The 25,003-nt window shown below is 39.8% G+C and overlaps 1 protein-coding gene across 1 annotated transcript; it reads right to left on the bottom strand.

The window, feature by feature from the left end:
- Nucleotides 1-8,779: 8,779 nt before the first annotated feature.
- LOC147338835 (potassium channel subfamily K member 2-like) lies at nt 8,780-24,371 on the bottom strand. The gene is made up of 9 exons (XM_086285201.1): nt 24,113-24,371; nt 20,747-20,853; nt 20,508-20,620; nt 19,333-19,423; nt 18,349-18,466; nt 17,625-17,785; nt 15,242-15,428; nt 14,993-15,132; nt 8,780-13,171 (listed from the first exon to the last, which is right to left on the bottom strand). Coding segments are annotated over exons 1-9 (1,254 nt in total). The 5' UTR covers nt 24,114-24,371; the 3' UTR covers nt 8,780-12,835.
- Between the last annotated feature and the right edge of the window lie 632 nt (nt 24,372-25,003).

Genomic DNA, 25,003 nt, shown 5'->3' with positions numbered 1-25,003 from the left:
TACCAATAGAAAGGAAAAGATAATGTGCATATTTCCACGAGAGAAATCCCACGCCTGGACCGTCATTGACTGCTGCCATGATTCTAGCCTACGTCACAGCGTCATGTGCACCTTTTACATCCAACACAAAAACTGCAGTCGTGGTGCTTTCGGTTGTACTCGGAAATTCTGCCTTCTGAATAGGAAGATGTAGGTAACACCAGACTGCAGGTGAGCTGCATACAGAGCTGGACTGGGACAGAAAATTGGCCCGGACATTTTGACTAGAGACCGGCCCACCATTATAGGAAAAATCATAAAGCCTTTGAATGAAAATAAACACTGTTGTGACAGTGATGTACACTGTTTTGATGGTATATATGCATCAATCTATCAATCGTTTGTTGTAAGATTCAGATAATTATTTTTTTAAAAGCTAGACATTTTAAATGAGAATAAGAAAGAAAAGTATTTCTTTGTGCCCCCCTTTCCCTGTTAATGCCCTACCTGGCCCCCTGGCAACACTTTGCTAGACCCGCCCCTGCACAGTTACCAGCTGTCAGTAGAAAAGGATCCTGGTGTTATTTGTCTCCCAGAAACAGTTCATAACTTCCCTTCAACTCATTCATGTCACCTAAAAGGTAAACCTGTTTCTCCATCACCTGTTCAGCTCTGATGATTCAGTAAGGACATCTCCTGGTTTCATCTTCATGTTTCCCTCTCACCACATATCCAAACCGACATCATGACCAGCAGCTTTACAGCTGTGGCTCCAGCAAACATCAGCTGATACTAGAAATTAATATTAAATAAATTCTAACAACAGCTGATCAAGCTTAAAAGTGCTGCTGTTGTTTAGCACGACATCCGCTGGTTTCCTCTTTCGGCGCAAAGTGAGCGATAAACAAACAAGAGAGCCGATCAGCTGATCATTGATCAGTTTTCATGACTGAAGTAGAAACGGGAGAGGGAGGGGGAGAATGAAAGAAGAAGAGGCAGCTGTGCAGCGTAAACACAGAATAACTCCAGCTTTGTGCCTTTTTCATTGTAGCTGAAGTCCGGGACAAACTGTTCCTTTTCACCTCAATAAGAAACGCGTAATATTTTCTCTGAATACCAGACGGGATGGTTGGCAACTCTAATAACTTATAAACAAAATAAAGTTCAACATCAGTAACATCATAGCACCACCCAGCTGTATAGAAACTCCGTCATGCTAGCTAGCACGCAGTACGGAAAACGTCAGAAACAAAAATAAACTCCACCTAAACTTGGTTCATATTTGACCCAGAGAGACTGCAGGTCATAACTTCTTACCTGAAGTTCAGTTCACACTTGGACCGGCGGCCGCCTCGGGTCTCTTTTCCTTCTGCGCCCCCTTTCCTTCATCCACCTGCTGGCCTCCACCACTTGCTAATGTTACTGAATCTGTGGAAGCTCCGCGATAGCCACCACACGAAGTAACGAGTAACGAGCCTATCTAAATCCCAGTAACGACTAACGCGTTCCTGATTTTGGCATAATAACTAGTTACCGTGCTCGTTACCACAATAATAACGTAGTTACTGTAACGCGTTACTTAATAACACGTTAGTCCCAACACTGGCCATAACAAATATAATCAGAACAGGAAGAAATAAAAGATCTGTTCTCTTAAATATCACCAGTCAGTTTTTCAGGCAAGGACCGAAGCCACAAAACTGTAAATTATTTTAAAAGTGAGACACATTATTTAGCTCATTTGTATAGGCCCTTTAAATAATGTATAGCTTAACTCAGATGCAAATTTCAAAGCCTAATTAGAATGAGTAATTTTACAGGGGACAACTGGGACACAAACTAATTTCCTAATGACAAAGTTTGGAAATTATCATGATATTGTGGTTTCTACGGCATCTGCAGTGTTCAGGTGACTTCTGATTTCAGCAACAAATATACCAAATACTACTTACCAGGGTGAAATTGGATCATGGCCAGTCAAACTGCCTCAAATTTAGACCACAGACAGTACAGAAGATGGACGTAGCTTCCAGTTCGGAAAAATTAACCAAATGGGGGAGTGCTTTAAACTTGCTTTCCTTTTTTAGTGGCCATCAGTGGGTGATAGTTATGATTGGAAAAAGTCTTCTGGGGAACAAATTTTCTGACAGTCAGCTGTGTGAATTTTGGTCATTCTGTGTTTCACAAAGGATTATGCATGTAGTTTCAAAGCCTGAACCTCTCCTTTATTATCACATTGATTTCATAACACCAAGACAACATTGGCAAAAATGGTCAGGACTTTATAAACCAACCAATTGCCATGAGTAATCATTGCCTTTGTTACCTGGTGAAGTTCAGGCTCTGGCTGCAGGACTGGGGTTGGCATACACTCAACTTCAACATTAGTCTGAGTCTTTCGCTAGCTTTGTGGTACCGTGCTCTGTGTGAGCGTGTTTTAATTCAAACAGCACCAAATCACAACAACAGTCGCTTCAAGGTGCTTTATAATAATACAAGGAGAATCTCAACAGCCCCCTATGTGCAAGCACTTTGGCAAAAGTGGGAAGGAGAAGCTCCCTTAATCTTATCAGACTGAAGGAGGGCCATCTGCTGCGATCTTTTGGGGTAAAGGGAGGAAGACAGCCAAAGATTAATAATAACTAATGATTAACACCCTAATGGGGTGATATGGTACTATAGGGTTATTAAGATAAGATGAGGCCTGATTATTTAAGACCTTGTATGTGAGGAGCAGGAGAACGTATCAGGAGCATAACGCAGTTGCTGTTTTTTTCCTTGGATCCAATTTTACATTTTAATATCGCGCTCTTGTCCTTTTGTGCAATAAAAGTATTGTTCATATCTTCAATCCTCAGAAGGTGTTGAGCACATCTTTTACCAGTGATTAATTCAATGGTAGCGCTGGGCAGGATGGCTGCTGTGTTTGCTTCGGATTACTCCTCACCCCTGAAAGCCCTGGGAACACCCCTGATCTTAATATTATTAATGGGTAGGGTGCACTGTTGAGAGGGTCACTCGAGGATATTCTTGGATCAATTCCTTAACCAGGCTTTGACTTGTGTGGACATGTGGTTGGGATCATTGTCTTGCTAAGGTACAGTGATTAATTCAATTTGTGCACTGGTGTCACATTCTTCTTCAAAATGGCTTCATTAGGTCTCCATGTTCACAGGGGTAGTTGTGATGTGTTCTTTCCATATTTTCTTACTCCTGCCATACCGAACAGATTTTAGTCATTTCGGTTCATTAAACAGAGTCAGAACTGTCCTTGAGGATTCATGGTAAAAACATGTTGAAGTATCTGTGTTGATATTTTGTTTCCTGACTTCTTCAGGCGCTCCTGTTGGTGAAACAGCTGACAAGCAGTACAGTAATTCTTTGGGATTTGAAGCTTTAGGACATATTAGAAAAGAAATGCTTTGAATCAATATTATTGATCTTCTCTTTAGAATTTAGTTTTTGAGGTATTGATGTGTGGCGACCTTTTGACCTATTGGTCCTCCAACAAAACCATTCCCTTTTGGGGGCGCGCGGGGTTATACTGTATTCAAATCTGTGCATCAGATATGCCGTCATTTCTTTTGATTCTCTTGCTCTTGAAAGGCACATTTGGCAATTCTTATGAATCTGCACCTAGCATAACATCTGCAGTTTTGTGTTACCACTTTTGAGTTGCCAAAACTCTAGTATACTGAGGTTATGCATGGTTATATATAACCATGCGATATAAACTTGTCAGCCTTTTTGGATATGTGACAATATAGGATGAAGTGAATAAGGGTCCAATCACACAGGCTTAGGCACAAGTCAGTGACCCCAATTTTTCCATAGCAACCCACTTGTCGCTGGGAAAAAATTGTGTATTCCAAAACTGGTTGGCTAACCCTTGTGACTGCTTTGGTTGGTTGTTGGTCACTGATGATGCTGTGATCTTAGTTTGGACCTGTCTACAAGCACTGTACAACTACTCTCGAAGCTGTAGTGAAACGGGGGACTGCAAAGTAAAAGTTGTATGTTTTGAAAAATAATAGCTGCATCACCCTTTCTCAAGTTTTTTTGTGGAGAACCATACAAACTCACCAGTTTTAGTGAGAGGTAGCAGCCTCCAGGAACCACTTCCAACGAGTTGGGGAATATACATTACGTGTATTACGTCTAATATGTCAGACAAATCTCAAGCACAACACTATGGCTTCTCTCCCTTATCAGACACTTTCACAAATCTTCTTCCTGCCAATACTTCAAATCAAACTCTGAAAGGATGTTTGGTTTCCAAATGCAATACTGGCATGCTTTGAAACATGCCACATTCAGCCATTCGCATGAGCACTTTCTGCTGTGCTTTTTTAAGTGCTCTCTTGCTAACGTTCACACACATTCATCAGAGAGCAACTTGGGGTTAGAATCTTGAACATGAATATATGGCATCGAACCACCAACCTTCTAATCAGTAGATGACCGGCTCTACCTGCTGAGTTACAGCCACCATTAGTTATACTCCCAATCATTCAGCACACTGGGTTTCCTTTTATGAAAGTTTTTAAGGGGAAAGACTGTACAAAGTACTGATTTTGAAAATTACTTTGTTCATAGTTCTCTGTACAGTTGCATATTACAGTAATAACACGTGTGTATGGAAAATTCCAGAGCACACCTGGACTTGCCTTGTGGCGTTTGGGAACTCCTTCATTCACCTGGTTAGTTCATTCATCTGTCTGCCTGGCAGTGGGTGAGGGAACAGTAGGGCATGCTGGGTTATGGGAACTGAGAGCAGATGACACAGTCACACATCTCAGAGCGGATACAGTCCTGCTCTGATGTCTCTGGCTGGAGCTGTTAGCGGAAGCTGCAGTGCCAGAACCAACTCTGGCCCAGGACACGGGAAGTGAGTAGATGGGTCCGCTGAGCTATGTTATCACTGGCACTCGGACTGGAGAGTGTGTGTTTGTTTATGCATGTGTGTGTGTGTCTGTCTGTAAAACTGACAGACTGACTGACTGTCGATCCCTCCGCTGTATGCATGATTTGTCCCATTCTTTACCCGGCAACACTGTGTAAGCAGCAGCTCTCAGAGGCAGAGGAGAATCACTGGCAGGAAGTGTCGCCTGGTGTGTATGAACAGGACAGAGAAGAAGAGTTTAACAGTCAGTGGTTTAAAACTAAATTTTGTGTCTGAAGTGCTGAAATACAACCCAGTGAAGCAAAAAGCAAAGCAATTATTAATTAGCCCTCGTAGCTAATTATAGAAAATCGCTAACTGATTACTTGCAAATGAATGGTTCATTTGAAGAGTTCTAGTCAGGATTTAGAGTGCATCATAGCTGTTACCCTATCAGTGCACCAATCAGCATAGCATTCTCCACGTCTTCTTCACACTTTGACCCTACAATCCAACTGACGTAGGCAGAATCGGGACGCATTGCTGATGGCCAACACCTGGAGAACCAGAAACTCAAAAAAAGATTCGGTTGCAGAACAAGCTGTTTAGCATTAGCAGAGATTTAGCAATTTTGACATGGACATAAATCTTCCTTACAAATGTGGGGCCATTTAAGAGGAAAAAGATTTATTGCCAAGAAGCGCTGTTACAACAAAGAATTTGTCAACCAAACACAAATGTCTTAGCTTTTTGCGCTAAATTTATTATACTACAGAAATAAGAAGATATTCTTGGCATTAAACAAACTGCACTGCAGTGGTTTGAATCATATCTGATAAATTTAACTTTGTGCATGCTAATGTGGGGTCTTCTTCACAAACAAAAGTTAGTTCCACAGGGTTCTGTACTGGGACCAATACTTTTTACTTTATAGATTCTTCCCTTTGGCAACATTAGAACAGACTCTATACATTTTCATTGCTATGCAGATGATACCCAGTTTTATTTATCCATGAAACCAGATGATAAAAAAATCAACTAGTTAATGTAGCCACGTTTTATATACATAAAGATCTGGATGACTTCTAATATTCTTATAGTTATGGCTGGATCAGGTGATCCTGATCTATCCCTTTGTTATACTGCAGTAGGATTAGAGTGCTGGGGATTTCCTATAATGCATAAAGTGTTTCTTGTTTAGATAGACAGACTTTTATTGTGCAGGAAACAGCGAACATAAGAGTGAAAATACTAATTTTTTTTCACTCCCTGTGTGTTTGCAAACCACTTCGTGTTGCAATGGTTCAATGAAAGTCCAGACTTTGGCGGGACTCTGAAGAGTGCTGTGGTTAAACAAATGTCCTCTGTAAAGATGATTTTTAAAAAAAAAATTATACCCTGATATGTAAAACCTGAAAGTGCGTGTATGACAACATTTTCATGCAGCCAGCCATCCATGCATTTTATTATGCCATTTAGCCAGGACTCAGACACTTATAATCTATTCCAGTACAATGCTCACTTTCTCTCCAAGCCGGTAAACACCCACCACCTTTAAACTCCACAACCCCAGTTAAACAAACTTTATGTTCAAGGTTGAAGTTTCAAATGAATTTTAAAAAAGCACCTGAGAGTTTCTCACAGGGTTATTAATACCCTATGTTTATGGCTGAAAGGTATAGATCATTTTTCTTTTACTACTGGCATTGGTAGTGAGCTAAATGAAGCATATGTCCTGGTTAAGTGGTGGGAAAAGAAGCCACTGGAGCCAACCTAAGTCTTCTAAAGACAGTAATACAGGAAATGAAAATAGATATAAAAGAGGAAAGCAAAGAAATAAAAATGAAGTCAAACTAATAAATGGCTTGATCATAAATGTCTTACATGTTTCCACTTAGGTTTTTCTTAGAGAGAAAATTTGCACGTGTTGGCTTTCACTGAGGTGTCTCTGTGCTCCTCTTGGACGAGGATAATACGTTCACCTAGACACAGAGTGTGTGAGCTATTTTTAACAGCCACCATCACTGGGTCCCTTTTTTTACAGCACCTTTCTAAGCAAATAATTGCCTGTGCACGAGGAGAGCTAAAAATGGAAACCATTAGAACAGAATTAACATAAAAGCCAGTGGATGCTCCGGTTCATCGGACTTCTGTAGATTTAATGTTTTGAAGCACCTTCAACGAAAGAATTAGAACAACATTTACACTGGACCTACGTGCTCTGTAGATATGTGTTGTATTTAACAATGACCCAAGGTTTTGTTGATTTCTTGAGAATTTAACTTTTACTCTCAAATGTAACACATGCAGAGGAACTACTTTTAAACAGATGGGGACAAATTAATTTTAGAATATGCATTTTCTTTTTTGATATGGCAAATTACAGCAATGGTTAATTAGTGGTTTCTTTGTTGCTACATAGTGCAGGATGGGTAGTTCGGTTTCTTTGATTTCTGAAGAATTTGGTCTGGTTTTATTTGGGGAGGGTGTTAGCTGCAGAGACATATTGTATAGGAAACTGACGAGCACAGTGTCTTTCTAAATGCAATGTGCTGATTAATGCAGATTATTCCTTCAACTTACAGTAGCATAAACAGTTTTGTTTTGTGTGTTTTCATGTGTAAGTTGACCTATAAAGCTACACCCTTTTTGAGCAGGATGTGACCTTTCCCAGTGTTCAACTGCCCAAAAGTCCACAGCGTAGTAGAGAAAGGGTTACTCACTGAGCATCAAATTCAGGTTGTATGTGTGAAAAAACAAACAAACTTGAATGCATAGGCTTAATGTACTTTGCACCCTGCAGCTGTTTTCAGTTCTAAATTACTTTTACCTGATGATGTGCACACAACTACTGCGGGGGTGTCAAACTCAATTTCACTAAGGACCACACTGGGAAATGAACCTAGACATGTTTAGATTAATGACATGCTGTAATTTAATCTAAAAATAAAAACATCCTGAATAATACAGTTACATATAATCCCCATAAGGGGCTCGATAGGAATTCAGCCCCTTAGTCAAAGAAAAAAAAAAACCTTAATATTGTCCTTGTGCACGTTTCTTAAAGTTTCACTCAGTCTGTTTCATAAGACTGAATACAAAAAATGAATGGTTGTGTTGGGAGAACAATGAAGATATTTCGCCATTTACTTTACGTCTTGTATACAGTTATTTGGTGCACATAAAAATGTGCACATTTGCAGAAAGATAAACAGACATAAAAACCAGATGCCGAACTTAAACTGAATGATTCACCTGACATTTCCTCTTTACAGTTGCTTCATTTTGAGATTCAGCTTGTGCTTTTTCATGCAGCTGCATGGCACTTACTGACTCTGTTGCCCCAGTGGTGCATAATTGTATGAGACTGACTTATCAGATACATGGGCTTTTCTTTACACTTAAAATTGCCTGTGCAACCGGTCTGTTCTATGTTTTGTCTGAATGAATGAAGGGTAATGCTGTAGGTGATGTCAGATGCCAGAGAACTGGTGGAAAGAAAGCGAATGGTAGCTTAGAATTTAACAAATGTTTTTTCAAGCTTCAATTATATCAAATTGACAAATAACTAACCACATCTGCTTAATTCTCAGACAATCCACAAAGCGGTGCGGCTTCGTAGCTTACCAAAGTCGTACTAAAACATTTTTTGACAGATTTTTGCGCGCCGTGTACCGCATAAAAACGGTTCGAGGTCAGTAAGCACAACCTGAAGTTATACATAAGGCGCACCGGAATATTAGGCACACCGTCGATGTTTGAGAAAATTAAGTGCGCCTTATAGTGCAGAAAATAAATATATATATATATATATGTACACATATATATTCACAGAATTGGCTACAAAAGCTGAGCACCTTGAATTACACACTGGACAGAGTAATTGTTGAAAGTCGGTATATTTTCACTTCGTATGTCATACAAAAATCTTTGTCACATTCGAGATTAATTCTACAGACATTTTCTTGTTATAACATTGTGTTCTTCCAGACTCATTAGTGTCGAGTAATTTCACCAGAGTGTAGAAAAATACATTCATCATCATAAAAAGATGAACATATCTAGAATTGAATAAAAACAATGTAAAGGTTAGTTTATTTAAAAACACAAAAAAAAGACAAAGCAAACAGATGAGGCAACATCAGATTACTACTTCCATTCACTGTTAGTACCTAACTACACAGATTTTAGGTTAGTACAGAAACAAAAACACATCTATAGAAAATTCAAAACATTTTCTTAATCTGTTCCACTAGCATGTCCAGTGGGTGTATAACCAAAGTCCTTACATAATCTCTAAAGACAATCCATATTATTTATTAATACAAGCTTCTTAGGACTCCAAAAAAAATCTAATAATTGGTACTTTGCTAGATTATTGTAGCAGATATAATCTAATATATTCTGGTATTACACTTTTATCTAACAGTCACAGTTTATCTTTGGTAATACAGAAATTGCAGGCTGGGTTACAGAATCATAATCTTTTTCTTGTCACAATTATTAGCTCAATTCAAACTCACTTAATTGTTCGATCTTATTTGTCTGATTATTATTTCAACCCAGTTTATCTGTATGTTTTGTTTTTCATGCTCTTCTTGTATGTTACAACAATCTGAGAATTAAGTCCTCTTCCTTGGATTATTTGTGAGTGAGACGTTCGTGTGTTAAACCATGCAGTTGTCACTAATGCCACTTCACAATAACAGTCACCACCTTCTGACCAGATGGATAGGTTTGCTCTCAAGCCTGCAGCACAGTGTTACGTTCAAAGGCAGCAGCATAAAAGTGCATTTTCAATGGCAGGTGTACACACATGGAAAAAGCACTGTGCACATTCACTCCAAAACCTTCATCTTGTCCTCAACAAGGCAAATTCACTTCCATTACATCGCTACAGTGTAAACACAAATGGTTTGATATTTCATGCCTCAAAAACAATTTCCACTTTTCCTATTTAAGAGCTCACACATATCCACGTTAAATTATATCTTTAAAATTGCAAACACAATATATGTCTTGCACACAAATAAAGATGATTAACACTTTTTGCAGTCTAACAGTTGTCTGCAAGAAAGGTTTTGACACATGCAGTATAAAAAAAGGCATTCACTGTGAATTATGTTAGCTTTGGATTGTCACCCCAATACGTCATCAGAAAAAAATGTATGTTGTTTGACAATAAAATAAAATACACAATTACCTGATTGAAAACAAAAGAATCACCAGTATTTGGGGGAACTGTGTCGCATACGGTTAGCTCCATATGTATTTCTTGGTACACCACCACAGCGGATTTTAAATCAAATAACCAGCATCTGACTGACTTTCAGCTTTAATTCAAGGGGTTTAACAAATACATTAACTGTTTAGGAGTTTCAAAATTTTTTAGAAGATTTTCAGAGGTTCAAAAATAATGGGATAACCCAGTTATTTAATGGCCAGGTGAGGAAATTTTCTTAATTATTTCTTTACATCTCCAGAAAATAAAAGATTTGGATTTGACTCCAAGTGTTGCCATCGTTAGGTAAAAATTTACCTCTCGGAGAGATCGCAAAAACTTTACTACTGGCCAAATCAACAATCTGGTACAGAAGGCATGCACTGGCCATCTCAGCAACACCAAAAGATAACTAACATGTATGATGACAGAATTATTTCTTTGATTAAGAAAAACAACTTTCAAGTAGATATTACTTTCAGAGTGTAAACTCAAGAGATGCTTTTAAGGTGCAAATCACTGATTGCAAGGATAGGAAAGCCACATTGGACTCCCTAACCCCACAAAATGGACTTAGATTAATAGATTAACTAAACAAAAGAGAAGAGGTAGGAAGATAAAAGTAAGGAGAAAGAGAGAAATGGCTCATGGTCTGAAGCGTAGCACGTCATCTGCCAGACACGGGGGAGGTGATGTTATGGCATTGGCATGAGTGTCTGCTAGTGGAACCTGATCACTAGTGTTTATTGACAATGCAACTGCTCTGATCTCAACCCAGCAGCAGGTGCTTTTAGCTTTTAATAAGTAAATGCAAAACGAAATGCACAAAAGACCCACAAACAATCAGCAACTGAAGGTAGTTGCAGTAAAGGCACAGCAGAACATCTCCAGGAAAAAAAACACAGTGTTTGAAGATGTTCATGAGTTCTACACTTTAGGCACTCATTGACTGCAAAGACTTTCATCCAACTATTAAAAAAGACTGTAGAAAAATGGCTGTAGTTCCTAAAGAGTAAAAGTTTTGTAAACCTCTTAAATTAAAGTCTGCACTTCAATCACATCTTTAGTGTTGAATTTAAAATCCAGAGGTGATGTACAGAGGCAGAATAACAAAGCTGTCTCCAAATACTTTTGGACCTTACTCTATGCGTATATATATTTACGGTTACAACTATGTGGGCATTGCATCATTGAAAAGTAACTGGTACAGTACACCATAACATATGAATATTTTCCACATCCAAACACAGATACAAATTCTACTGATACAGAAGACAGACTGGATGAATGTGATGGCGAATGACCGAGCTCTGTACTCCATATGTAGCAATGTTCCTTAAATGGAGTTTACCAGTTTGGAATGGCTTACTGCTGCAGATAAAGCGTCCAGTCTTTAACATATCACCATGCAACTCACTGAACTGGTGCAAAATCGATAGTCCTCTTCACTTCACTTTGTGTTGTGTTTGGTCTTGTGGGCAAAGTGAAGAGTTTGAGGCACTGCAGTGGTCTGATAAATCTTCATAGAGCCACTTGTTTTGAAAAAAATACATCTGCTGTAAAATCACTGCATTATTTTTATGCCCTTTCCTTAAAAATGAGAGGAGCTTCGTAAGTACAAAGCATGCCCTCTATTAAAACACATCATTAACATGAAAGCATCATATAAAGATTAGCAGTAAAAGTCAAGACCGAACCACAAATAACTGGCTATCGTGATTTTTTTTTTAAAACTGCAATTAAAAATCGTGGAAAAAGTAATGGCTTGTGGGTAATTATTAAACTGAACGAACTGAACTAAACATGCAAAATACATTTATACATTTAACAACATCATGTGGAATCAATAACACTGATCAAGTAACAGTACTGCTTTTTGGTATTACAGTGACTCCACTGTAATAGTTGAATGATCATAGTCACAGTCATACCTGCCTGAGCTGCTCTTTAAAACATACATAGTCAGCTAAAGCTTCGGATTAAAAAATACGCTGTACATGCTTTTAAGTACCTTTTTGTGCAGAATTAAAACTGCAAATATTTCACTCTTGACAACAATAGTAGAAAATTACACAAACATGCTCCCATATGGGTTTACTTCTAAATACAGAAGGCCCCTACTACAATCTACAGACATCCTTCTCATCAGATTGACTGACTTTTACAATTCTAATGCCAGTATGTTTTTCTAAATATACGCCTCTTAAATGGTGTTCATGGTCTTTGTTAACAGCAGGCTGTGATTGTCATTATCATAACAGCAGCACAGTGACTAACTACGTCCTGGGTTTATTACGAGCCAGGGACCTTTGTTGGATATTATACTCCTCTGTCTCTCATTAACGCCTGCTTGCCTCTAGACTGACTGAGCAATAGTGAAAAAAACAAAGCAAAAACAAATATGTTTAGTTGTTTCAGTTATGATAACAGACAGATGCAGATTTCCAGATTTCCTAGCTTTTCAGTATGTCCTTAAATGTAACTTCTGTAAGATTTAGTTGACAAACACCAAAAAATACAGTTCTGTATGTTGTTCACGCTCTTTCATTGTTGGGGTTGAGGATGGTAAAGTGGAATATGTGTGCAAGTGTTATCAAGCAAGGCTTTGACTCCTCTTTCACGTTGAAGATGTCTTCTGCTGAGGCCACTTTCAATATTTTGATTTCTGAATTCTCAAGCAATGCCTTGTACCACCAGTTATGACAAACAGAGAGACCTTGGAAGGATCTTGAGAGGTGCCGACAGTCCTTCTGCTACTTGAGGTGCTCAATAATTGAGATCTCGCCTCTCTCCAGATCCGGTCCGTTCAAGACCAAAGCGCCGTTTATGGCCGAAGGTGTCGATCCGTGCAGTCCGGCCTCCTTCTCGTTTTTGTCCCGTTCATTGTTGAAATTGACAGACACAACCCGCTTGGGCAGGGTGACCTCGGGAGCCGGGCTAAATCCCAGCTCTGAGGACAGCTTGCGTTTGATTGATGCAGCACGCTGGAACTTGTCATGGATCTCAATGCTAACACGACGACGGGTTTCTTTGAACTCTGCAGAGACATTTGCCGTCCACTCTGCAGCATGCGCCCGGATCTCTCCAACCTGCAATGACACAAAGATATAAAGAGGTCAGTAGAAATGCATTAGGATGACAGGAGACACATGAAAGCCAGCAACAAAAAGACTTTCACAGGTTTACTTTTGTGGTTTTTATCTGATAACAATGAAGGTAATATTTGCACACCTATTTAAAATATACTTCACCATCACCGTCTCATCCTCAGGTGTATCTAATATATCAGGGGTCTCCAACTCCAGGCCTCGAGGGCCGGTGTCCTGCAGGTTTTAGATATAACCGTGGGTCAACACACCTGAGTCACATGATTAGTTTGTTACCAGGCCTCTGGAGAACTTCAGGACATGTTGAGGAGGTAATTTAGCCTTTCGAATGGGCTGTGTTGGACCAAGGACACATCTAAAACCTGCAGGACACCAGCCCTCGAGGCCTGGAGTTGGAGACCCCTGTAATATATAATCAAGCATGTATTTTGTGTTGCTGATATAAACAGGACTCATCTTCATGTATATTTACTACAGAGTTGCTGTTGTGATTCTTTGATAGCTCTTTTCGACTGCAAAGTATAGCTCACTTTCTTTCTGTGTGTTTATTCTATATTCATTACAAGTGTGAGTGCATGTTTGTTGTTTTCTGATCATTCTGATGTTTAAAGCTCAGATGTTCGTCTTTGTTGTATTTCCAGATTCTTGTTTACTATTCTAGTACTGTGAATCTTAGTTCTGCTAACACTGAGTTTTAATTTAGTGTTACAATATTATGGTCGGGTTTCTGTCTTGACTTTGTTATTGATGCCTCCAAAGAGTTTCTCTGTATCATGTTATTCTTAGTTTTTTGTCTCTTACTGGTTATCTTTTTGGTTATTTCCTGTTTTACTTTGATAGTTAGTCGTCTCTGGAGCCTTGCTTTTACTTCTCCCCACGACTGTCTTGATTTGTCAGCACAAATTCCTCATTTATACCAGCTGTGTATAAATAGTCCTGCCTTCAGTCTTTGTGTCAGTGTGTGTGTGTGTGTGTGTGTGTGCGTGTGCGTGTGTGTGTGTGTGTGCGCACGCGCGCGTGTGTGTGTGTGTGTGCACTGCAGCCATACAATTTATGGATAATAAGATCCACAGAGCCATTCTGCTACCCCATCTGGCCAAAAATGAAATCTCTTGAAGATAGTGATAATGTCTGTGCGTCTAACTGCATCTGCGGTGACTTATGATAATAACACGCCTGCATCTACAGACCAGTGAGATGGCATATCACAGCAGGACTGCAAGATGTGATTATGTAATTGTGCTCTTGACAAAAATGTGACTTTCACACTCCAGAGGATGTTTTTGATAATAACTGGTAAAAATGTATGAAAAATTCTTTATTCATGCTCACCAGCAAAATTCAGGTAGCACAAAGAACACAGCTGTATCACTCAGAAGGAGACCCTGACAGTTTTTTAACAAAAGGCTGGAAATGTCCAGAAGTTCCTTTTTGGAAACAAGGTTGGATTTATTTTGATAATCTCTGTTATATTTAGTATTAAAGTCATTTGATATTAAGCTTCATCATCACACATTGTCTAAATGATCTCTATTTCCCTCTGGGGATGATCACAATAAGATCCAGTGCTTGTGTTTTGATGGCAGTGAGTCGATTGGATTAGAAAACAGTCGTATCACTGAAATAACGTTAAACAGAGGGCAAAAGTTGAAGTGGCGATATGGCATAATGTAGCTCGAATAATGAGTGTCATTGTACAGAAAAAGGCACATGGTGACAGGTACACATAAAGCTGATAAAAGGAACAAAAACAAGCTGCAAAAAGTTAGATGAAGCAGAAAATAGAAACCGAGGGTATCGTACCTCTTCTTTTGTTCTCTTGGAGATGACTTTCAGCCAGTCTCCAATCATACTGAGGATAGCAGCAAAGTAGGCCAGCCCAACCAGAATCCAGAACCACACGACTGGTTTGTAGTAGTCCATGTACTCAATATCTGACCCACCTACACACACACACACACACACACACAGATTAACGAGACGGATCAACATGACTCAGAGAACCAGGTCCAAACTGTGTCTTAGCATTAAATCACTGGTTGTGCTTTTTACCTGCCACAAAGTCCCCAAAACCAATAGTAGTCAAGGTGATGACGACAAAGTACAGGGACTCCAGCGCAGACCAGCCCTCGATGTGTTTAAAGATGGCTGCCGGGAGGGCCACAAACAGCAGGCAGCCAAACAGCACGAACAGCAGCGTGGATATGACCCAGATCTTTGTCTGACTGATCTCCCCATGCTACACGGGAAAGAAAAGGACATCATTCAAATACTCAACATAAACTTTGTGTGTCTGCAGGCAGGGAGAATCCAGACATTAAGTATTCAGATCTCAAAGGTATAATACTGGATTAGATTCCTGCACTTGACATCACACTCAAATAAAAGTACAAAAGTGTCACCAAAGGAAAAGATGAAAAATGAAAGAACTCAGTAGATGTTGATGTGGAGGTTGTGTTAATCTATGTACACAAGGCTGGCTCCAGTTACTTCTAATTACTCCAGTCTACCTGTGAAACTGCATTTAGTCAGAATTAAGCTGTAGTATTACTCAGTCGAAAATGTTAATTCTGTGGAAACCTGTGTAATGACAATATTTCATATAAAATAAAAGACAACGTGTTTCTCTCTCAGGTTAAACAGCTAAAGTCATTAAGGATTATTATAAGGATTATTATCTGGTAAGCATTAATGTTTGCAGAGTTGAGATGTTTAAGGTGGGACCAAAGTGGAGGACTGACTGATAATAATAATAAAACAGACTGTTAAACAGAATACTCTGAAGTGAAATGCCAAATTAGCCTGACGCTGTTAGCAGTAATGGCATTATTCCATAAATTGGTCCCGTGGGTGCAGCTGAAGAGAAAAGACATTCACTGAGGATAATGCTGCAGTCTCACACAGTCTGCACTGAGCAATCAGGCTTTCATAGTCACACAGGCACTTACACAATGAACTTTTGTCTTCTTTCCTTAATCACAATATTCATTACTCAGTCCCTCGGGTGCCCTGAGAGCAGCGGGAGGAGGAAATCATTCCAAAGTATGTTTCTGTTTTCAGATTTCTGCTCCTTCAAGACTACAAAACATATTATTCATACCAGCTACTTGAACTTTGAAGACGTGACTGCGAGCTGAGTCACCTTTGTCTCTCTTAATAGATCTGCAGGCTTTTTTTGCAACATGTGAGAAGAATGTGACAACACGATAAATGAACGAATCAGCTTGAAAATGAGTGCCCTGCAACGACAAATACAAAGAGATCTTTTTCTAATTTGGATGAGCATCAGGTGTTTTAATGAGCACCGACTCCAAAATAAAGGAAATGATTTGTTTGTGTTCATGTGTGTGCCTTCTTCTGCATTCCCCTGTCCCTAACTTCTTAGTAAGTGTTTTAACACTTAAAAACACAAGTTAGTTAAACTTGAGGGATGGCACAAACCATTGTGAATTTATCTCCTTCGGTGCAAATGAAGCAACAAAGATGCTCCTAAGAGACAACAAGAACAAAACCCCCCAAAAGGGAGTGATTTTGCAGGTGCTTGCTCTATCTTTATTCCTGATTCAGTTTTCTCTAGTGTTATTCTTGTGTTGTTAGTGTCTTTTTTAATGCTGGTAGGATGAGACTGAACCTGCTGCCCATTCATCTTATACAGAGAGTCCAGCCATTGCGAGAAGGTTTGCTGTGTCCCTCAGCACAGAGTAGACAAAAATACCAGGAAAATACCAGAAGACGGGCCGTTAATGAAATAACACATGGAGACATGGCATCAACCCAGCAGCAGGACCGTTATCTACTCCACTGCGTGAGCAGGAACAGGAAAAGCACTGCTAGAAATGAGAAATGACTCTTCAGAAATGACAGCAGGTTCACACTGAGCATATGTGACAGGCATAAAAAAAGGCCTGGAGATGCCGTGGCAAACGTTATGATGCTTGCAACATCAGCTCTGAAGAGGATTGAAGTCTTTCTAATTCCTTGCACTAAATGGACAAGCTCCAGACTGCATATCTCAACTTCTTCCTAAACAAACTGCTGTTCACTGTCTTCGTTCACAAGCTTAAAATCTATTAGCTGTCCCCTCATACAAAAGTGAGGACTGTGGTGGATAGAGCCTTTCAGTCTGTGGCACCAAGGCTCTGGAACAGTTTACCAATCCAGCTCTGTTTGTCTGACTCTGTGAAGTCTTTGAAAGAAACAGTTCAAAACTTTTCTGTTTTTTCAGGTCATTTTTAAGCAATAAATTGCAAAAAAGAAGAGCCAGATGTTGCGAATATGATACAAAATCAAACTCATATATGCAAATTAATACTGAATTATTGTTTTGTGAGAAGGTTCAGTAAAAGCTCTTCAAAATATTTACATTTTCTGGGAATTATTTTCTGGTTCAGGCTTTGAAAGTTTAATGTGATTGTGTTTGATGCTCCACACTCACCACGAACATCTTCTCCACTTTGTCAATGCCCTTGCCAAATATGGTGCCGAGCTGGTCTCCTACACCGGCCAAAAGGAAGCCAAACAGCGGTATCCCTAACAAAGCATAGACAATGCAGAATATTCTCCCGCCTTCGGTGTGGGGAGAGATGTTCCCAAAACCTGCGAAGAGGACACATCACCAGTGATTTGATGATTTGAATCCCGGTATTCGCTGCATGAAGACTGCATTTGTGAATTTGTTTGGAAGATATCCAACCACTACACTCGAAACACTGCTGGATAGATAGTGAAATATATTAGCTGCGTTTTTAAATTACACTTCTATAACACTGCATGTTTCAATTTTTTCCATTTTTGAATATATTCTATCTAATTACAAAAAAGAGTTAATATAACTCAACTAAGGTGGAATTACAGTGTCATGCAAGTAGAAATGGCCACTGTGTTGAAAGTGAGGAGAGTTTAAGAAATCTATACACATGCATGCACAAAGTAAATGTATGGGGAAAGTAAGTGTGCTAGTTTGATTATATCCACAAAGCAGATGTATAATCAATAACTAAAGAAAGGTCACTGTTATGTAGCTAACTGTAAGAGCTATATTTAGAGGACTGTCAACTCAAAAGTAAACATAAATTAATTAAAAACGGAAAATATACAATGTGGTTCTTTCGGTCTGAACATAGATGCTCTTTGTGTGAGTGTATGTGTGTGTTTCCTACCAATGGTTGTGATGACAGTCCCAGCAAAGAAGAAGGCAGAGCTCAGGTCCCACAGGCTGCTGTTGTTGGTCATTGTTCCTGCAGGGTTTACTCCTGAACGGATGGCGGACACAACTTGCTAAAAGGTAGAGAGAAAGAAAAAGACAGCCAGAGTCACAGACAGCAACAAAATAAAGTACGACTATTAAAATACAAGATACGGGAAAATAAGATTATGAATATAAACATAAATATGATTGTTTACAGTTTACATCAGCAGATGGAGTAAGCGATAACAGGGTGAATTAATTAGAGGTGATATTGCAGATCTCCTGTCTGGTAAGCTGGGATGGCATTCGATTATTATACATGATAAAGTGTTGTTGTGTGTGGGCACAGCTTTAAAATGTATTTAAACATCATCCCTGCAGAATGAGGAGTCATTCAGTCTAAAAGCCACAGGCAGAAAAGATCTCCTGTAGCGCTCAAACCTGCACGTCAAAGCAGCCTCTTACTGTGAGTGCTGCAATGACCAATCAGGGTCCCATGCATTGTTGGATTGTCCCTAATGCTGAAGAGTTTCATCAGCATCCTCCTCTCAGACATCCGTAAATTAAAAACCTACTATAAGACACTTTTCTTTACAGATGTGCAGGAATGTGTTTTTGTGCTTACCTGTGTAACAAATTAAAGAAGGAAAATATATGAAATATCATTGTAAACGACGCAAATATCTACAAGTGATAAAGAAAATACATTATCTTGAGTGAATTTAAGAATTTCTGATTTTGTTGGGCCATAGCTGGAAGACCAAGCAAACAGCAAGAGTCTGAAACAGAGCAGAAACTCTCGGTATCTCAGACGCTCTTCCTTTTAAAGCTAAAGGAGCTGTCCATGGTGCTGAAACCAGTGCTGCTGTGCTGAATCATAGTAGGGTACAGTACATACGCTGCTCTACTTAATGCATGAGTTTTAACATTAATATTAATGTCAGGTTAGTCTTACCTTAACCAGCTCCTCCAGCTGGCTCTGGTTGACACAGGAGTGTCTGGAAAGGAACTGCAGCTTCTGGGACAGGATGGCCAAACGCTGTTCACTATTAGAAAGAGGAAAAGTACTATTATGTCAACTGAACAAAGTTTGATTTGGTTTATAAACATCAAAGACTAATGGAATTATATATATGACAGCCTAAATATTTTAGAGTAGGACTAATATGCTCAGTATTTCTGTATTGCTCATGGGAATCATTTGGGGGCTTTCCTACTTTGGTGAAATAAATAATCTCAGTCGTGTCTTTGTTAACTGTGGGAAACGAAGAGTTCACAGCCAAATATACAGCACAGGATACTGGGAAAAATCAAATCTTTATTACCAGGCTGAGGCCATACATGGAAGGTCAGTCACTCTGGCAAACAAATCTGGCAGATAGAAGATCAGAAGCAAGATCCAACAAAATAGGCAAAAGATCACTCACATCCGGTCAGAAGTAGTAAGAACACAAAGGCACAAAGAGTACAACAAAACACGAGGAGCAGCAGGGCGTGTCTACAAGGGTTGTTTTTATGAAGACAGCACAGTCTGGAAAATGGGAAGTAAAGAAGTTGGGCTACGGATACCAAGGTAAGTGACTGAACAGAGATAAAGAGCTGGAAAGTGAGCAAAAGCTGGAAGCAGGAAGTGTATGACAAACAGATATTTCAAAATATAACAGGAAGTGAAAACACAGAAATCCAAACACGTGATATGAAACTAACACAGAAGCCCAAAAATTAAGTGTAGTAGAACTGTACATGTTTTAATGACTCAGTCAGTTTCATGCTCCCAATCAAGAGCAGAAAGTACTAGCACAGACTTGTATATATTCTTTAGTCATCTGTGTTGAAGACTGCATTAAACTAGGGCTGTTTCAGGAAGTGCACTACAGGGTACCCAGTGGTGAGCTGAAAATACATAAAGCTAAAAGTTTACATCTAAACATTTATGACTTTAATAAACATAACATTTAATATATTTTTACTTTAAATAAATATTCATAGAAGATCAAGCACACCGTACTTATTTGTAGGGTCTTAACCTTTGCGTTCATTGCCACAGATTGGAGAGGAGCAGTTATGCGAGTCGTGGGACAGCTAAATAGATGGATGGATGACTGGCCTACCTCTCTTTAACCTGCTTACCTCTCATGGGGCTGCTCCAGGGATCTGAAGACTGCTGCTCCCATCACCAGGTACAGAACCACCAAAAGAAAGATGGCTGTCACCGTCTTCCACTTCATCACTGTGGCAACCACCTGCAACACTTCAGCTTGTTAATCAAACCATATACATACCTGCATGCAAGAGGTGTCCCAAAATAAACTACAATGACACCACAGGGTGTAACAAAAATCCTGTGAAAACATCTCATTTGTCCTCACCTCGCTCTCCTCCGGAGGCGTCAGTGTCATTGGCTTTGTGGAGAAGGAGAGGCGGGGCTTAGTGTTGTGAGTGGCGGATTTAGGGTCCAATAAGTCTGGAGCTGCCACTACCAGGGGAAATGAGAAAATGGCATTCAATTATTTTCCCTCCCATGCACTTTTCTCCCTGCCTGTCTCTGCTCATACATGCTCCAGTCAACAGATTTAGCTTGTTAATTTTAGAAAGCCTTATGAATAAATCACCAGCAAAACTTTGAAGTGGTTGCTACATGCTAACACTGGAAAAGGGCTGAGTCGGGCCCTTAAGTTGAGTTTAGCTACACCCGCGTGTGTAACACGTATCTGTGCTTTTATAAAATCTAACATATGATGAATGATGTGCATCTTAAATATAGACAAATATAGTGAGAGTATGAAGGCTATGACTTTCTAAAAGAGCAATAGAAAAGCAAGGGCGAATGTTGCTAAAGATACCGCAAGAGGAAAAAAAGGTGCTGAGGCCTTTGTAGAAGAAGTGTTTTAAATTATGAAATGTACGTAAAATCAATTCACTCTGCAAATCCTGAAAGAATTAGCATAAAACCATTGTTGTATCAGCTGTTTTATTCTGCTGTAGTTTGTATGCACTTTGCATGTTTCTTTAATTTCCTATAAAGGGGACCTATTCTAATGGTTTCCCACCCTACAGTATTTTTATACCTGGACTCTCCTAAAGTAAATGGTAAATGGCCTGTATTTGTATAGCGCTTTTACTAGTCCCCTCTAGGGACCCCAAAGCGCTTTACACACCCAGTCATCCACCCATTCACACACTGGTGGAGGCAAACTACAGTTGTAGCCACAGCTGCCAGACTGACAGAAGACTGACAGAAGCAAGGCTGCCATGTTGCGCCATCGGCCCTTCTGGCCAACACCAGTAGGCGGTAGGTGAAGTGTCTTGCCCAAGGACACAACGACCGAGACTGTCCAAGCCGGGGCTCAAACCGGCAACCTTCCGATTACAAGGCGAACTCCCAACTCTTGAGCCACGATCAAAGTAGAGTTTCATGATTCACAGCTGTTGTACTCATGGCCAGAGCAGTGTGCTGGGGAGGACCATATTAGGGATATCCTCTCTCTGTGGCGTTATTTAGACCCAAACCCAAAAAACACTGTCTTGAACTGGATGCCAAGTTTAAAATCTGAGCTGTTGAGCTGGTCTGACTGATTCAGCTGCTGATATACTGGGATTTTCCCAATCTCTTGGGTTTATAGAGAATAGTTTAAAAAAGAAAAAAGTGATTGTCAGTTCTCAGGACAAAAATACCTATATGATGCCAGAGGTCAGAGGAGAATGTAACAGCAACCAAGGTATGCAGAAGAACATGTACAACATGTCAAACCTTGAAGCCAAAGGGCTATAGCAGCAGAAGACTGCACCAGGTATCACTCCTGTCAGCTAAGAACAGAAAATCGAGGCTACAGTTCTAATATGATTGGGAAAATGATTTCTGCTGCAACCTTTGGATGAAAACATGGATCCATCATGCAGTGTATCATGAATTCAAGCTGGTGGTGGGGGGATGGTGTGTGGAGAAATTTCCCTGGCACACTTTGGGCCCCTTAGTACCAACTGTTTAAACAAGTTGGTACAAACATTATGTGTAAACCCTAGAGATTAAATGGCACTGCATACCCGAGTATTGTTCTTAACTATGTCCTAAAAATATTCCTTCATGATCACAGCCATCTTTTAATGGCTGCTTCGAGCAAGATAGCGTACCAGAGTTCAAATCATGTCAAACTGGTTTCTTGAACATGACACTGTACTCAAAAGCCCTCCACAGTCACCAGATCTCAATCCACTAGAGCACCTTCGAGACGCTATCATGTCAATATGGACCAACACGAGGAGTGTTTCCAGCAGCTTGTTGAATCAATGCCATAAAGAATTAAGACAACTCTGATGTGACCTCTCCAGAGTGTACTCTGCCTCTTGCCTTGTGACAGCTGGGTCAAGCAACCATGAAAACAGTTAAGAAAATGGATAAATGGATGGCTAAAATAAGGGGTAATAAGTCCTGATTGATTATGCTGTAATTGCAAAGATAATACATTCTTTTTCTTTCCAAACTTTGCTTTCTTGTCTCCCGGGAGGAGACACAAATCCCACTGGGTTTGAGTCAGGAAGGGCATCTGGGGTAAAAGCTCTGCCAAATCAAACACTGTAGTGACCCACTGTGAATAAAGGAGCAGCCGAAAGCAGCTTCCTTTCCTTTTTCTTTTGTGACCAGGACAATGGCATTTGTAAATGTAATTATTTCCCACACAGAATGGAATACGCCTCACATTTAACATTCATCTTAAATGATATGTAGTTACAAAACAAATCTTATAAAATAAGACAACAAGCAGATGAATAATATATATTTTCTCTATTCCTATCTAACATAACAGTTAATACACAGGACCTAAAACTACATTACAAAATGTGATATCCACTTAAAATGTTCATTGTCTTGGTTCTTTACTACACTTAACAGTCCTAATAATTGGCAAGGAAAGTATGTTCTGGGTTAAAGAGCACGGAGCTGAAGAGAAGAGAAGGCAAGACTGGTTTAGGCACATTTTCTACTGGAAATATTAAAAATGTTAAGAAAAGTTCATTAATAGTTCCTCAAATAATTGCAGTTCACACAAATACAACAAAAATAGATGAAATCAGACAAAACTGCAACATTTTCAAATTCTTTTAAATGTTTTTCTTTATATATAGATTTATAAACAAAAACTGTATCAGGAGAAAAATAAAATATATTAAAAATAAAAAGGTCAGAAGCGTCCATCCTGATCACGTGCACTGCTGACCTACCGTTTATCTTAGAAGCACTCCTCTTCCTTCCGATAGTGTCTTAGGCAAAAGTTAAACCATCCCCCTCTCTGTGATCATCAGTGTAGGGTTTGTTAATATAATGTTAGCAGTGAACACATGAATCATGGATTCTCTTTGACGGGATTAGTTTTCGAAATAAAAAAGGAATTCAAAAAGCCTTTTTTCTGGCAAGCTGAGACAGTTTAGCTGAATAAATATTTAGTGAAACAAAGCAAACACGTGCATGCAGCTGTGCAGGAAGGAGTCAAGACTTAGTCACACATAGGAACTCATAAACACACACTTCAGCCTCTCCTCTCACTGTAGGTGGATAATTAAGAACAGTCTGCCGAGTTTTGCGTAAGTTTTGGGACTCCGAGTTAGTTTTTGTGAAATTTGGGGTGAATCTGAGGTGTGGGTGATGCTGGTGTAACATTTTTTTTTCACAAACTTCATGAGGTTATGAAGAAGTTTCAGGATAAGTTTTCTCCCATACAAACTGTGAATTCACTTACTCCTTGTTGCCTATCCGATGCCCTCCGCTCTCCTCTTCTCCTCGTCCGAGGCTCTCACTGCGTTCGGGGGAATCTTTCCTCTTCTGCGTGTCTCCTCCCTGCGGTGCTGAAGAGGGGGGACGAACTGGCGCTCCGTTTTCCCTCTGCTGTTCTACTTTTACCGCTGATGGGACGATAGTGTTGAGTCTGCACCTTTCTCTTACTGTCTCCGCGCGCAATTCCAAAGGGTTTCCTCCGGTGTGTCTTTGTCGTTTGTTATTCTCGCTGCTGTTTCTGCTCTGGAGCATCCACTGCGCTCTGTCTGCGCTCTGGCTTTTTGAGCGCACCGCTGGACCGGCGGAATAACACCGAGAGAAAGGAGGGGTTGGAGTGGGGTGGAGTAAGGACAGGGGTGGATGTGCAGGACACAGGGAGGTGCTTACTGCCCAGGGAGGTTTCTAGAGGATTTGAGGAGTTCCAATAAATGTGCAGCGAATCTGCTGCACGTTTTTTTTTTTTTTGTCATGATTCTGACTGCTGATCGATACCGGAGCAACATGCCTGAAGCTTATGCACAAAAGGCAGACGCTGCCTGGTGATGGCCATGTGGTGATTCCCTGGGGCTGAAAAACTAAAGTAAGAAAAAGAAAAGAAAAGCAGAATTACTTCTTTGCTCCCTACAACCTGGTACAAGATAAGATACATTTCTTTATAGACAGTTTTTTCCCCTTCATAATGGTAGGTGAGGCCTCACTTCTGCTAATTTGAGTAACTAAATTCAGTTAACTGTTTTTGACTCCAACTCCAGGCCTCAAGGGCCGGTGTTTAGCAGGCTTTAGATATCACCCTGGGTCAACACACCTGAATCAAATGATTAGTTCATTGCCAGGCCTCTGGAGAACTTAGAGACAC

Source organism: Aulonocara sp. 'chitande type north' Nkhata Bay, linkage group LG1 (assembly GCF_057382095.1).
Source record: "Aulonocara sp. 'chitande type north' Nkhata Bay isolate Kocher_YH1m ecotype deep benthic linkage group LG1, A_spYH_male_GT1.1, whole genome shotgun sequence".
Lineage (NCBI taxonomy): Eukaryota > Metazoa > Chordata > Actinopteri > Cichliformes > Cichlidae > Aulonocara > Aulonocara sp. 'chitande type north' Nkhata Bay.
The sequence above is the reverse complement of the archived record's forward strand: the minus strand, read 5'-3'. Positions and strand labels throughout refer to the sequence as shown.

Coding starts and splice junctions, on each gene's coding strand:
- LOC147338835 (XM_086285201.1), bottom strand. Junction 20,621..20,746: donor CGCCTCCGGAGGAGAGCGAG/GTGAGGACAAAT, acceptor GAAGTGTTGCAG/GTGGTTGCCACAGTGATGAA. Junction 15,429..17,624: donor AAGTGGAGAAGATGTTCGTG/GTGAGTGTGGAG, acceptor TTTCCCGTGTAG/CATGGGGAGATCAGTCAGAC.